The sequence below is a fragment of the Strongylocentrotus purpuratus genome, unplaced genomic scaffold, assembly GCF_000002235.5.
Source record: "Strongylocentrotus purpuratus isolate Spur 01 unplaced genomic scaffold, Spur_5.0 spur5_scaffold_11, whole genome shotgun sequence".
NCBI lineage: Eukaryota > Metazoa > Echinodermata > Echinoidea > Camarodonta > Strongylocentrotidae > Strongylocentrotus > Strongylocentrotus purpuratus.
This window is the reverse complement of record NW_022145596.1, coordinates 10,556,098-10,571,974: the sequence shown is the minus strand read 5'-3', so window position 1 is coordinate 10,571,974 and position 15,877 is coordinate 10,556,098. Positions and strand designations below refer to the sequence as shown.

The following is a 15,877-nucleotide window of genomic DNA, read 5'->3' as shown; positions in this document are numbered from 1 at the left end:
TTAATTTTAAGTCGCTTGTCCACTTTGGAATATTTACCCCGGAAAACAAATTGTTAGATAGGGAAAAGTCATCAAGACTTAATAAAGGACCAGTTAAATTTATAGTTGAGCAGGAAGGTAAGAATGAGAAAAGAACTTATTGAACACTCAATACCCCCACATTCGATGGGCCTGCTCATTGAACAATTTATACTCCACTTAACTAGCTTACTTGGTTTTCAAATCGTTATTTAATTGAAAGTGGGAAACATATTATATTTTATTATCATTTTTTTGTTCTTATTTAAAATTGTGCCTTTACGACGAGACCGCTATAATTCCTGTACAATATACCTAAATCGGCAATGCGATGCTGAAAACAAGAGATTTAGTTGCTGACATTTTCGTGTTCAGTATGCAATCAAAGATGCTATGACCTCTCTCAACTTCACTCCAAAACAATGAATTTGAAGGGACTTTTTCAAGATTTTAACCCAAGGTATGTATATTTTGCGATTAGCACATTAGGTATGGATCGTTAGCGTAAAATATTTGTGAATTATACCCCTAATGTAATCATTTTCCGACTGCTCCAGCAAGCGTCGATCGCACGACTGCACGACCCCAAAACAAATACCGGTACAGCCAGAGTCTTGGCTAATTCGGCCGCGGCCGTCGGCCCGCAATCGCGACGCGCGACCGTACCAATGCCATGCCATGCACACAGACCCGCGCCTGGCGCACAGGCCTAACCTTCTTCTTGAGTTCTTCTGATTGAGTCTGCCTCCAGTCTGGGCGCCATTTTAATTTACGAGTAAACAAACCGAATGACCTCTCTAGAGGCCATTGGTTGATGCGTAAATTAGATTGCGCCCATGCAAACACCACTGGGCGCGGCGCGCACATCATCATTTGCATGGGCGCAATCTTAATTTACACATAAATACCACTGACCTCTAGTTCATTGAATTTGTTTACTCGTCAATTAAAATGGCGCCCATGTCTGCGCATGCGCACTGATGTAACCATAAACTGTGTAAACCGTGTATTGACTGAAGATTCTTGCAAACTATGTGCGCATGCGTGTGTGTGTGTTAACCGCAATTTACGTCTATTCGAGTGCTATTTATCATTCTTATGAAGGGGTGACCAAAGTTTTTTTTTAGACATATTTAGAACATATATTACAAAATGTGATATTCGATCTATGATTTCTCTTATTCTACACAAATTTATTTATTTCAATTATTCCCAAATGGACGGCAAAGTTTTTTTTACTACAGATTGGTTCGACTTGAAAATTTAACGTCAAAGGATTTTGGAGATATCGCAATCTAAAAATTTGATAACTGATCGTGCGTGCGCGCGCGCGCGCGCTGCATCTAAAAAAGTCATAAAAACGACGAGACCTAACTTCATGCACGGGGGTCCAAATGAATAAACAAAAACATATTTGGCGTCCTGTTTTTTTGAAAAATAGGAAGGAGGAGGCCCTTTTTTTTTTTCTTTTTTTTCTTTCAAAATGGCCGCTCAAAATGGCCGCTCGGTACATTTTCCCTGTCAGTCGGGCTATTTTTCAAGATGGCCGCTGACATTTTTTTTTTTTTTTTTTTAAATCAGAAATAGATCTATTTTAGCAGTGTTTTTCATGTTTTTTTTTCTTTAAAAAAAAGAATTCCAAAAAAAATTTCAAAAAAAAAAGAAGAAAAAAGTAGGAGGCAGCCCCCAAAAAGGAAGCGGGCGGGGACGCTAAACATGTATATTTTTTTTAATGGCCTAACAGTTAATTTATCAAAAATTGTGATCCATCAAAAATTAGGTAATATCATAATTTGCAAGGCAACATATCATACAATCAGTTGGTACCAACCACATTTTACTTACAATTTTGAGGAAATCTGCTCTCAAATTAAAGATTTTCAGACCCTTATAGGTAAGTTGATAATTTTTTCGGAAAAGATTGCAAAATTTGCCGATCTTTTGTATATATTTTCACAATTTCGTACCCAATTCCAAAGAAAATTTCATCTATGGGTAATTTTATGTTCCTCTTTCCATTGGTGATATCAGATTTTCAAAATCTTACTTATATTTTTGAGATAGCGAACTTAGGTCACGTGCCATCTGTGAACTTTGGTCACACCACTATACAATAATACAATCATGAAATGTCTAGAATTAACTTCAGCATGTCCAGGGAGGTACGCTGCCAAAGGCATCGAAGCTCCAGAGCCTGCATAGTAAAACGATTCAAACAGCGGTTTGGGTCATATTTTTTTTAATGTAAAGAAGTAGACTAGTAATTATAATTTTGACTTCAATGTTTTTTTTTACTCCTATGGGCATCCGTCCAACCACTTGAAATTATAATTTGAAGAAGTCTTTGATGGGATAAAGGTTGATTCCTCGTCCTAACCCAATTCATCCCATGTTGTATATCGTTGATTCAAAATGAGAAAGTATACATGTGCAGGATGTGCATGCACACTTTCTCTTAATTTAAAAATAGTAAATAGTAAAACACTGCCTTCTTTTTTGAAAAAGTCAGGACAAGAAACTTGGTACTTTTTTTTTTACTTGGCCTAGTGGGCATTTGATTTTTTTTGTTCTGCTTGTACATGTACTTGCATTGAAACTGTACTTCATGTTTGCCCCTTACTCTCCTCCTGAATTTTGTATTCAGAGGGGTAGGACTAGTGCTGTAGCCGAACCGCCGAACCGAACGGAAGTTCGCCGAACATGGCACTTCCGAACCGAACCGAACCGAACCGAACCGAACCGAACCGAACGCAAAGGCCTGGTTCGGATGTTCGGCAGAAAAATATAAAAGTTTTTCAACTTGTCATTTTGTACCTAATTTTCATGTCATGATTGCTCATTTTATATTTACTTTTTTCCCTTTTTCCGCCTTTGTGATTTATGCCTATCCAGTGGTTGGCGCGACTTCACTGGCGCCATTTAAATCCCAAATCTTGACCACACTACGTCGCGATCGCAAGCCGTAAACAAGAATACATGTGCGTGATCAAAATATGTTCAGCTCAAACCCATTCAACAAAAAAATTAATATTTTAATTATAACAATATCGGACAAATTTAACAATATAAATAATGAAATAAATATATATTATAGTATGGTATTTATTTATTCAGGAAAAATAAGGATTTTATATTTTTCCTATTAAAAATAAAAACTTATACAAAACAGTTATTGACGAGCCTGAATTTCTATTCAAGATAGCAGCTTTCATGACTCTAACATTAGACAACAACCGTCTCGGAAAATCTTTAAAAAATATCATTTATTGACAAATTGAAAATATGATTCTTTTAAAATTGAAAATAAAACATGATTCAAGACGGAAATACGAATGTAAGTAGTATTTTTCTTCACAAATAATTACGTTTAGAGCAGTTTTTAATGTGAAATTCGTACTGGTCGGAAGCAGTGTGCAGAGGTCCTCCGTGCTGGTCGGGCCCGGCAGGCTGGCCGGCCCGCCCAGTGCCGGCCGCCGTGGCTATAACGCTGCTTGCTATTATATTACCGAACCCCGAACCGAACCAAGTTCGGGTGAAAAATTGCCGAACTCTGCCGAACCGAACCGAACACGAACATAGCGTCTGACTTACAGCACTAGGTAGGACAAGCTGCGACTTAGGAGTCGGGACTGCCGACATCAGTAAATCTGTGAGTTCTGAGTTTGCTTGTCTCTCTTACAATTACATCTACATGTGTGTATATTGTTTTACCTTTTTTACAGTAAATTCTTGGTGTATACAAGTCTGATTGTCTTCTCGTTGGTGTTTGCTCTACGGCTTGATGAGACGATACAATGTAGTTTCTGGCTTGTCTTCCTGCCACTATGGTTCTGGAAGGGCGTGGTGATCGTTGGAGCAATTGTGGCAGGAGTCGTCTGGTGGAAGCATCCAGAATACAGGTAATGAACATTTTGCTTGCTTCTTATTTATTTATTTATTTATTTCATTTCATATCATTTCCAGGAACATAAAGGAGTATAACAATAACAAAGAACACATTGTTAGAAATTAAACTTATAAACATTGTTTTTTGGTTTTATTCTTCTCACCATAATCATTTATGATTGTCAATTACCAGACAGAGTATGTCTGAAGATACATTTTTTTTTAAATTCTGATCAAGCTCAGCTTTGATTTAATCAGCTCCTATTTTAAACCAAAAATGTCCAGAAGAGAAAGTGAAAACATGAACATGGAAACTTAAAATTGCTTTTGTGACCGAGCTGATTATTCAAGATCATGTACTACTACTGTTGGCTAGAGATGTCCTTGACTACAAAGAGGACATGAAACATGAAGATGGAATTTTAATTTTAATTATTTTCCTCAGTAAGCCTATCATTTACCATTGCCAACACTTCTGAGGAATATCCGAATAGGACAGAGTGTAAATTGACATTGTAAAGCTTTAAGTATTGATCAGCATAACAAAATAAGTGTAAGAAGGCTATGAAAATCACTTTAGGTTGCTGCTGATTAATACATCAGTGCCTTTCATCTGTATAAGTTTTTAGTCAACTTCTGATTGGAACTGGACTGGAACTGGCCCACATCCCCAAACCAGAAGGTTTCTGGTACCCTGTCTGGTTTTCCTCGGGACTGGCCTCACTTTATTTGTTCTTGGTCTGCTACATACTCAGGAAGAACTTTTACATTGTTTTGTCATTTGCATTACAGGGTTGAAGGAGAGGGTTACATCGATATGAAGGCAATCATCATATGCTTGGCTCTGAACTCTCTCCTCCTCATCTTTGAGATACTTGCCTGCGACCAGCTGGAAAGCTCTAATGCTGCCAAACCCTGGCGCCATCCCTGGCTTATTGTATTCATGCCCCTATTTCTCACATCACCTGTCTCCATTGCTGCCTGTGTATGGGGCTTCAAGCATGATCGTGGTCTTGAGGTAAATCTTACAGGGAACGATTGTTGTAGTCGGATTTAGTGTTATTATGTTAATTAAGGGTTCTATATTTGTATACATTCATTCAGACATCATTTATTCTAATTATATATTGCAAAATCAAATACAGAAAAAATTGCACTAGATCACCAGTAGGATATAGCAAATAGAGCCAGTTAATAGTGTACAGTTCATTTTTTTTTTACTTACCTGTAATATATTTTTTCAAGAAAGAAATATTACAAAAAAAACCCCAAGATTTACACTTTTTTTTACTTTACATTGTTTTACCATGTTATTAAGAATTATTAAGCAATACTTCATGTATAACTAGTGATTTGAATATTGAGAGAATGTTTAAGGATGATCCACAAAATAGGACATGAGAGCCATCTAAAAGCTGAAGTCATATACTTGGACTCATATGTATGTGTAGTAGGCCTGTGTATAGGATCAGATGATTTATAAAATAATAGACCAGTGCAGTATCTGTTGTTGCATTACAGTATTCATTATTAAATACTTACTTACTGTTTGTTTGTTTTTTCCAACAGCTGGAAGCCATGTGTTCCATCAACATTTTACAATTCATTTTCATCGCACTCAAGCTGGATGAGATCATAACTTGGAGATGGGGAGTGAGTATTGCCAAGGTTGAAGTAAATACATCGTAAAGAGAGATTCTTTAATTAATCTGATATTTCCTATGTGCTCGCTTTTGTCAAAGATGCAGATTAAGGGGTTGTTAATGTTGTTGAATGCCCTGTATGCTTCTACAATTTGAACCTTGATAGTGGGTTTAAGCTTCTTCTTTTGTCTTTTTTTTGTAAAAGGGGTCTGTGGCAGGAAGTTAATTTTGAGGTCTAAGTTTTTCTTTTGTTAAATGTGATTCTAGACCCAGGGTAAGGTCTTAATTTAATTAATACCAGCCATTGGATTTAGTTAGGGTTAGCGTTGATGTCTTATATAGTTTTGGGTCCAAGTTTATAGTTTCAGAACTTGGTTAGTGTTTGAAATAGACCTTGGACCTTTGTTACTCTAGCTACTTCTCCATCAACTCCGCTTGTTTCATACATGTGCATGTGCATCTGGGGGTAGTGCTGAAGGCATCATGTTTTTAGGTTGTCCATCTGTCTCAGTCTTGGCTAACACAATTTTTTGGTAAATATTGAAGGGAATTTAACTAAACTTACAACCACAAACAAAACTTTACGTAATTTTGACCAAATTGTATGTATGAGAATGAATAGACGAAATGAATTACGGTTCGTGAGATCAGATGCTAAAGGTCATACGATAATTGATCAAGGAACACAGGCTGAGGCATATTGGAGATGTAATAAGTAACATTCAACTAGTTTTCTTGTAAACTGGTTTCCACATCGAGTGGAAATGAGGCTGTGGGTTTGCCATGCTTTTTTATAAGCTTCTGTCCAATCAATCGACAGGTTGTATTCATCCCATTGTGGATTCTGACCTGTCTCATGTGTCTCATCGTTCTGTACTACGTCATCTGGTCTCTACTCATCCTACGAGCCACAGAGCTGATGGCAGAGCAAAGAAGAGCCAACTTCATGACAGCAGTCACTGCTGTATCACTAGTAGCACCACTTCTAACATTTGAGGTAAGTGAATCTATAAATGCAATCTCATTCCTTGCCACACCTAATATGAATTGTCAAGGGTTGTTTGGACTAGCAAAGTCATAGTGAGATGCTGCTTTAGAATTTCATTGAATTGACCCCACCCACCCTACAATTTTGATAGGGCTTACTTGTTCAAATCTTGTGCATTACTGTAAAATTAGACACTTTTGCAAATTGTTAATGATAATTTTCTTCCAGCTTGAGACTTGCATGAATAGCTTCATTTTGCTTTTCAATAATTTCATGGCAAGTAACTTTCACACTCTCAACTCCCCTGGAAACTCTTAAAAAGCTGGCTCTATATTAAAGTTTCTTGTTTATATGAATTTTTTCTTCCTCTCACTACAAGTGATGCAGAGACATTCTTATGTACTTTTGTTTTTAATAAACCATATTTTGTCCAATCTTTCCCTGATTTATTGACAGATTCTGTTGGTAAATAGATTAGACGGCATCAATGATTACCCGGTGTCTGCTGTGTTTTGTCCCCTGTACATCTCTTTACTGGTCTTGCTGCCCACTGCCTTCGGTCAAAGAGGTGGAAATCAATGTGAGTATATACAGAAACAAATTATCCTGTGAAGAGGTGTTTTAATACGCCAGTCACACCAACAAGCTGGCTCCAAACAGATTCCAAACTGAGTGACTCTTGCCATTTGATGTTATGTAATCATTTGTTCAGTCTATAGTCGGTCAAGTGTCTGCCTTGTTGGTGTAACTGGAGTATATAATTTCTCTTTATGTAAATTATGTATTCAAAGAACCTATGTCAAGACCCCTTACAAACTGATGCATTTACCTTTAAAAAAAAAATTGTATCTGAAAAAAAAAGCAGGTCGCACGCATAACTTCTGATATGCAAGGTATGCTGATGGCAAGCTTTTGATCATCATTAGTATCCTCCATTTGATAATATCTATGCACTGCTCTATTGGAGTGATGCACAATTTCTAGTATTATTGCACATTTCATTGTACATTGAAACCTGCCTGAATTAACACCTGAATAGAAAGAGCATTTGTCCATAAAACACCACATTTTCATTTGTTCCTATTAAGCAGCATTTGTCACTGAGACTTGTACCAAAAGGACTCATATGTAAATACCACCTGCTTATAAAGACAACTTGCTTGTAAATACAACATTTCTTGTCTCCCCTGGATGTTCTTTATGAAAAGGTTTGACTTGATCTTCAATTTACTTGTTGTTTACCCTCTATATTTTGTCTATTCCTCACATAGGGTGGTTTGGTATCAGGAAAGATTTCTGCTCTTTTCTGCTGGGAACCTGCCCCTTCCTCCAGGAGTACGGCAACATAGAAATCAACATCCACAGAGGAGATCAAGAACCGGAAGAGCAGGAAATCCAGAGAGAAATCTATATACATTCCAAACAAGCTATGCTGGATTATAAAGTTGTTATGCCTGTTATATCAATCGATACACCGGACTAAGGCCCAACCCCTCCCCCGTCGATTAGTTGTATGATAGTCACGTGCAGTATATTTAAGAATCGTAAGTCAGTAGAGTTGATATATTATAGCTAGTCCCCCAGGCCCTGTTGCTAACCCAGTCACACCGCCAAACCAACTAATGATTGAGAACATCTGAGGCATTTTGGATATTGTGAGGTAACTCTCAGAGGTATATCAGGCAATGATTGGTTTTGACAGCCTTTCAGTGGTATTTAGTCAGTTCCAAACTTTACCAGGGTGTAAGCTCCATAGCTTGCCCGAAAGGCCCTACAAGGGCCATAATGTCAGGGGCTTGTCCAGTATTGTGACAGGTTTATTGAACATCATTGCTTCTGAAAAAGGGAAATTTGATGAATTTTGATTGGTCTATTGTTGGTACACTATCAGTATAATCATAGATGTGACTGGGGTATTATTATAACGTCAAGATTAATTCTTGTCAATGCACATGCTGGTTCATGAATGCATTGACAGGAAGGGTATAATATCTGTTTCTCTAATATTGTAATGTTATGAATTATCAATATGTAAAGGATATTTGAGTAGTTGGTACTTGTAGTTGATCCTTCGCAAATGATTGCTTACTCATAGGCAAAATGTATATTCATCCTTGATATACATTGATTGTGCCTTTGGATTACCAAATTAAGATAGGTAGGACACAATTTGCGAGATCCTGATCGGTGAAAGATTATTGAAGTTGGATCTTTTTCTTCTAACAGACAGTTTTACATGTCTCTTCATTATGCTAAGCTACCAAAGTCATCATTCATACCTGTATTACTCCTTCTATTGTGATTCCATTGCTGGAAGTTCGCAAAACGCAATTAATTTATATCTTTTAGATCTGCTGTAGATTTGTACTTTAGGTAAACTTTCCTTCCCTTGACAGCATTTTGTAATAATATGCTCAAATATTTAATACCACCTCTGCTCTGGCATTACATGGTTTAAGTTATGTGAGGCATTGGGTAGAATAAGTGGTCATTCTGGGTACCGGGCATTTTGTCCATTAAACAGCAATCTGAGTTCTAGAAATGATGGAAAGTATATTAACACAGAATCAAATAACATTTGCATTGAATTAGAAGACTACAAGTGTATGACAGATGATTTGCAGGACCTGTGTAACACCTTAGTAAATACTACTCAGCATTAAGAAATCAAGCATGTAGTCCACACTGTGTGCATACAAAAGTGAGTCTTCAGTGTTCCTCAGTAGATGGCATTTCCAATATTTTGTCATTTATTGGTATATTTGGCTGGTCCAAACAATCCATCTGCTGCATGATAAACAATGCAAAATTGCTGTAAGCCAGTCTATCAGTATATGCCAGTTTATCTTTCTAAAAGAACAGAACTCCAGGAAAAAGGGTATAAATGTTTAATTTCAAGCATTCTGGGATTTTATGATAATAATTGAAGAAAAGAATATACCATGAACTTCTTTCTTTATACATCAATTACTTGTTGTGAATTTATTGTGTAATTTACTTACATGTAGCTGGAAATTTAACTCAATTAACAGTCTCACACACCAATCGCCTTTTTGACAATGATGACAATAGATGATGGAGGGAATTGGTCCTCCTGAATTTTGTGATTAACTCAGTATCCGTAAATTTGAATACTAATTCACTAACCCCTCCCCCAGAAGATATACAAATGCCCATTGTTCTCAGAATGCCACTTTTAATCATTCTTACAAGTCTGCTTATATTATATCCTACTTTTCAAAAATAGCTTCAGCTTTGAGCAATACCCAAATAACATCGCTACAATTCTACATTAAATGCTTTTATGTTGTAGAATAACGTTTAAAACTCTTAGAACTCTCTACTACAGTAAGCATACTCTTACAAACATTGTATATTGTTATGTTTCAAATGGATAAGAATCCATCCCTGAAGAAAATCAATTCATGTTTTATGACAACACTTCTTTTTGTTATAAGTTGTATTTAAATGAGGTGCTTCATCTGTGGGTATAAACTGTGATTTGAAAGAGTAAGATATTTGATCAGCAAAAACATTGTTATGTAAATGGAATATTACAATTGATTTGTATTTATTTGTAGGTGTTTGTTATGTAATATAAATTCAACCTGAAATTATGTACACATATTATTATTAAATGAACATTTCCTTTGTAAAACTTTATTTGTGCTTTGTTTTACTATGTTTCACTTTAATTTTTGTAATTTAAAATCATTTAGTGTAGGCACCTTCCTCCCCCTTTTTCTACTCTGAATGGGCAAGTTCTCCCTGCTCAAACTAAATTAAGAAATGTTTCTTATGAACATGGTAAAAAAATTAATTTGCTTTGGTAAACCTTATTATATGGTCATTATACACACATAAATTCATGCTCATTTCAACAAAATTATATTCCCTTCTACACCATGGCGAGTAAATGATGATAATGATATGCACAAGAAAAAGAAAAAGAAAGAAAGGTAAAAGAGGAAGAAAGATAGAAGATCAAAAAGAAGAAGAAAACATTTTCAACCATACCTCCAGGTGCGTGGGGGGGGGGGGTTGGAGATGGAACCCTCCCCCCTCAATTTTGTTGTGTGTTTTTTACTAAAAAAGGTGACCTTACCCCCCCCCCCCCCCCCCAAACTGAAGGAAATATATTTACCAAATTTTTTTGGGGGAGAAAAAGTGCTCTTACCCCCCCCCCCCCCCCCTGAATTTTAAAAAACCCCTTCAAAAAAAATCCTGCATACGCGCCTGCATACCTGCCTTTGTTTATATGACGGATGAGAACTTTTTTTTTTCTTCTTACAACTTTATGGGATGGTCCTCTATTTACAATCTTTTCATATTTGATTAGTTAATTAGAAAATCATAAAAATTTGTTTTTTCCTTCTGTTCTTTTCTTTTTGAAATAATAGGAACCTTTATAATTACCTAGACAGAAATAATCGGTATTTGTGTACTTTGACATATATGTCAAGATCCTAGCTCATACACTAGAGAATAAAATGGATAATCACCCCCCCCCCCCCCCTTTGAATACCCCCGGAAATTACCCCCCCCCCCCCCCAAGAAAAAGATATATTCGTAGGCCTATATATATTTTCTTATTAACAAAAACTTATTATCAGGGTGAACTTCCCCTGAAAAGGAGGGTAAATTTATCAGGGTTGTTGTCCTTTGGGGGGGGGGGGGGTGTTTGTCCTAAGGGTGTAATTGTCCCGAAACGATCGCCATCCTTAATCTATGTAGTGTGAAAAAAACTAGGAACATACGCGATATGTATTTATAAACTATTAAATATTAGTATGATTGTTATTTTAGCGACTGTTATCACAAGAAATCAATGACTCACGCGTTAACACATTAAAGTCACAGTCACAAGTCACGAGGAAGATCGACTCACAACATATTGACAGATGTTAATAATTGTTGAACAAAACTTGGCGATTTGATGGTAAGTTTGTAATAAATGGTTAGAAATCTATGTATAATATATATCTAGAGCTAGAGATAACTTCTCATTCTTTCCTTTGCATGAAAATCTACATAGTACAAGCTGTCATTGACTTTTGTCTAGAAAGGAGGCGTAGCTCTGTTGTGGTCCCGTCAATGTTTTTTTGTGTTGGGATATTGTTCTGCGCCGCGCTCGGCCTAACTAGAAATAAATCTAGACTAAAGGAAGATAATGTATTAATTCCATTGTTTTATCAATGACATCAATCCACTCTGTACTTAGTGTTTTACAATTCCTTGATATTCAGACCCAACAGTGACGTGACAAGTGAGGTGAGAAGTTAATTGAGTTGATGCCAAAGCCAATGGCAAAGCCATATTTTTTTCTTCAAATTTGGGTTGGTGGCTGTCTCAAAAGGAACTTAAGGAAGTCGATTCAATTCAATTCAATTCAATTCAATTCATTTATTTTTCCTTTTTCAATTGTACATATTTACAATGATTCGAGAAAGAACAGTCATTTTCAAGAGAAATACCAGTAACCAGTAACTTCAACATGTTTAAGTTAACTGTTGTTTTTTATCAATATATTCTTCAGTCGTAACTAATTCCGATCCAACGTTAGCTTTTGAGATTGGTATATCACCAGGAAATCTTTTGGTGATAAATTTTCTAGTTGTACCCATCTGTAGTCAAAAATTTGCTCTCCCTTTTGTAGTAATTGATCTCATAAAAGTTCCTAATATACATGTAGAATATGAGAAACCATGGATCAAATATATGTGCTTGAACTTTGGGCACCCTATCATACATGCCCCCTTTTATACAAATAATACACAGCATTGAGGGCATTAATTAGTATACAAATAACGCACGTCCCAGAGTGCAATAGCGGTGAATGCAGTACGCGCGAGGTTTCTTTAGATTGGTGCTGCTCTGTGCAACGAGCCGCTTGCGGCGAGTTGACAGTGCGAACCATCTGAAGAAACCGAGCGTTTACTGCATTTACGTTTTGCACAACAGGGTCAAGTGCGTTATTTGTTTTATAAAATAGCGACACAAATAGCAAAAACGAAACTTTAGATCTAATAAGTTAGAGTCTACGAGAGTTCGATCTAGATCTAGATCTAGAGTTATGTTGGTTCTAGATCTACTTCAAGTAAGACCTTGCAGGCTTACCAAAAAGTCAATGGGATTCATTGCCTTGATTAAAAATAAAATCCATACAGTGGGCCATGGGTCTAGAGACGAGTCTACATCAGACAGCTGAAATTCCTGGCTTCATTATAAAATCCAAAAGTCAAAACAGGCCTAAATCCAAGGCAAAAGTAAAATAAAAATTTGCTTTTTAATAATACCCCGCTGGCCGCTCTAGCTAGCTAGCTAGAGCTAAGCTACGCGTACGTTGCGCTGGGGATCATGGTGGAGCGTACAATATTAGCTACGCGTAGCCTACAATAATTGCAATGCAACTCGAGGGAGCGCGTACTACACGTACGCGCGCGCACTGGATCTCCATGGTCACGCGTACGCACCGTGCAATATAACTTTTTACTGCGCTTTTTCTGCACTCATTTCTGCAAAATCGTGCTTGCATCAAAATTTTTTCAATGTCATGTGACGCGTATTGACCAATCACGATGCTTAAAATACTAGAGCCATTTTATAATAAGAATTACCCACACAAGGACATTTGGTACAGTCTTACACACCCGAGGGCATAGTCGGGGTATTTGGACTGTTTTGAAGGTATCAAGTGTGGGTAATTTTACTAATGCCCGAACAAAATGATGTGTATTATTTGTTATATAAGATTATTATTTGTTTTATAAAATGGTGTTTTATAACACGATTTTACTAATGACTGGTCATTAGTATTTGATAATGACCGGTCGTTATCAAATTTCATGTTAGGCCCATTAAATGCCTGGTCACGTGTACGCTCTCAACCAATCATTTGATTAGGATCCATGTCATCATCTTATAAAATATAATATTTCTCTGTTCTTCTTGTATAATTATAGGTTTCTGCTGCAGAGTGAATACACAAAGAACCGCTGAGAAGCTAAAGGATACTCGACCAATGTTACAACAGCAATTGGACTGACCAATGAACAAAACCTGAGGAGGAGTGCAAATTATGGGGATGAAAAGACTCCCATGGTAGCAGTTGGGTTGTGTAATTCTATGTTCTATGTGCAATGTCTCATTGAGAACACCTAAAAAATGGCTGGAAGTCGACCAATGCTTCTCAAAGTTGTCATCCTGGGGGATGGAGGTGTCGGTAAAAGCTCTCTCATGAATCGCTTCGTGAGTAACAAATTTGAGCAGGAATCATTTCACACCATTGGGGTGGAGTTCCTGAACAAAGACATCGTTGTAGAAGGGGAGACCTTCACTGTCCAGATATGGGACACTGCGGGTCAGGAGCGCTTCAAGAGCCTGAGGACACCGTTCTACAGGGGTTCTGACTGTTGCATGCTGACCTATGGAGTGGACGACAGGCAGAGCTTTCACAACTTGACCATGTGGAAGAAGGAGTTCTTGTACTATGCGGACATTGCAGACGGAGAAAACTTTCCATTCGTTCTCCTCGGCAACAAAGTCGATGTGGAGTCTGACAAGCGGCAGGTCGGGGTCGATGAAGCAAAGCAGTGGTGTGCGGACAATGGCAATGTGCCTTATTACGAGACTAGCGCCAAGACAGCAGTCAATGTGGAAGAGGCATTCATTGCAGCAGTCAGGAGGGTGGTGGAGCTTGACCGTAAAAATGATGTCAAGGATGATGTCAATCCTATCAACTTGAATCAGAAGCCTAGCACGGTTCACAAGAAGTCAGATTGTTGTTAAAAGATTATGTTGAGAGTTCTTAAAAGAACCATGTGTAAATGTAAACAGAGTGTATCCAGGTATATAATGCATATTCTTTATTTCCCCAGGTTAGATGTACAGATATTTTCTTTGTTTTTGTTCTTCTGTAATCTTGCGCTGGTATATTCTTTTCAAGAAAGTGCGTCATTCAAAGATATGTTGGCCATGGTTCAACCATGTGCCACAGGCAAGAAAAAGTTGAAATGTTGCTTTGAATCAACAAAAATTAATTACTTTGTAATTTGCTCAATGATATATGCAGAGCATCGGTGTAATAGTCTGCATACATGAAAGATAAAGACCATTTATGGTCATGCGATTGCATTGTGAAAGAAACGTTGTGGAATTGATCAGAAAAGGTTGATCATCTAGCATATAAGTATGAGTGTGTACTGCAAGGTTCTGGAATCATCAAAATGATAAGAAATTTGGCCTAGTCTTGGTTAAGTTACAAGCACTGTACACAGAAAGATGTATATTGGACTACACGACTTGTGCGTTATATCTATCAGGTCCAAATAGATATAATAATGTACCAAATATATCAATTAGTAGGTGGTTTCTACTTTCTCGGCAAAATTTGTATGATCACGTATTAGTCAAAACATATTCTTTCACATGATTGGTAATAAGAGCTTCCGAGTTTCCAAAACTGGTCTTTACCTTTAATAAATTGGTAATATGATTTATGTTTTCAATAAAAGCTCATTTTGCAGAGCTTCTCTACTTGCTTTGCAGCTTAATGAAATAAATGGTTTTAGTTGCGCATCAATATTGAACAAACTGTTTACTAATGACTAATTCTTTCAAGTAAAACATTTACGTAGGGCCTGCTCAATATGCATTGAGTTGTTCACTATGGACTACAGGTAGTTGCCCAATTACTTCAACTTTGATATAAATGCACAACTCAAAATCTTCTCCTGTTTTCAATTTGAATACATGGACATGAGTTGATTGGAATTTTCAATGAAATCTTAAATTTGGATTTTGGTAGTGGCTGTTGTGTAAAAGCCCTTTTTACAAGAGAGGGAAGAGATTATCTACAATTTTCTAGTACTCATGAAACATATGAATACCACTCTCCTTTTGATGTCAGATATTTACCCAGAATATAGGTGTTAACTTTTAACATCTTCAAATGTATTAATTCATTTATTAACCCACGTTTGTAGACTTAATTATTACTTTGCAATGCAATGAATTATCCATTGATTCATATTCAAGTAAGGAATGCAAATAAACTCATCACTGAATTGAGAAAACAAGCAAAACAGCAGATTTGTTTCCTTGATGTGCAATATTCAGAAGGAATTTTCTGCCATTAATTTGATGAATTTCCAAGAAAAATAAATGTATGTACATTGTTGCTCCAAGTTAACATACCTACATGTACATGTGGATATCCACTCATGTATACCACTTTCTACATGTTTAAAAAAAAAGAATATTTGTACTCTACATCAAGTATCATTCTCTTTTCGTAAACTGAAACATTAATCATTTTGTTTGAAACTTTCCAACATAATTTTCC

The 15,877-nt window shown here is 36.7% G+C and overlaps 2 protein-coding genes across 2 annotated transcripts; both read left to right on the top strand.

Moving 5' to 3' along the window:
- Window positions 1–352: 352 nt before the first annotated feature.
- Window positions 353–10,192, top strand: LOC115918166 (transmembrane protein 185B-like). Its single transcript, XM_030980612.1, has 7 exons — window positions 353–478; window positions 3,741–3,917; window positions 4,696–4,921; window positions 5,473–5,556; window positions 6,367–6,543; window positions 6,991–7,114; window positions 7,806–10,192. Exons 1-7 carry the CDS (start codon window positions 441–443, stop codon window positions 8,015–8,017), a joined length of 1,038 nt encoding a protein of 345 aa, XP_030836472.1. The 5' UTR covers window positions 353–440; the 3' UTR covers window positions 8,018–10,192.
- Window positions 10,193–11,321: 1,129 nt separating this feature from the next.
- Window positions 11,322–14,748, top strand: LOC115918499 (ras-related protein Rab-9A-like). The gene is made up of 2 exons (XM_030980610.1): window positions 11,322–11,473; window positions 13,497–14,748. Exon 2 carries the CDS (start codon window positions 13,699–13,701, stop codon window positions 14,320–14,322), a length of 624 nt encoding a protein of 207 aa, XP_030836470.1. The 5' UTR covers window positions 11,322–11,473; window positions 13,497–13,698; the 3' UTR covers window positions 14,323–14,748.
- The last annotated feature ends 1,129 nt before the right edge of the window (window positions 14,749–15,877 follow it).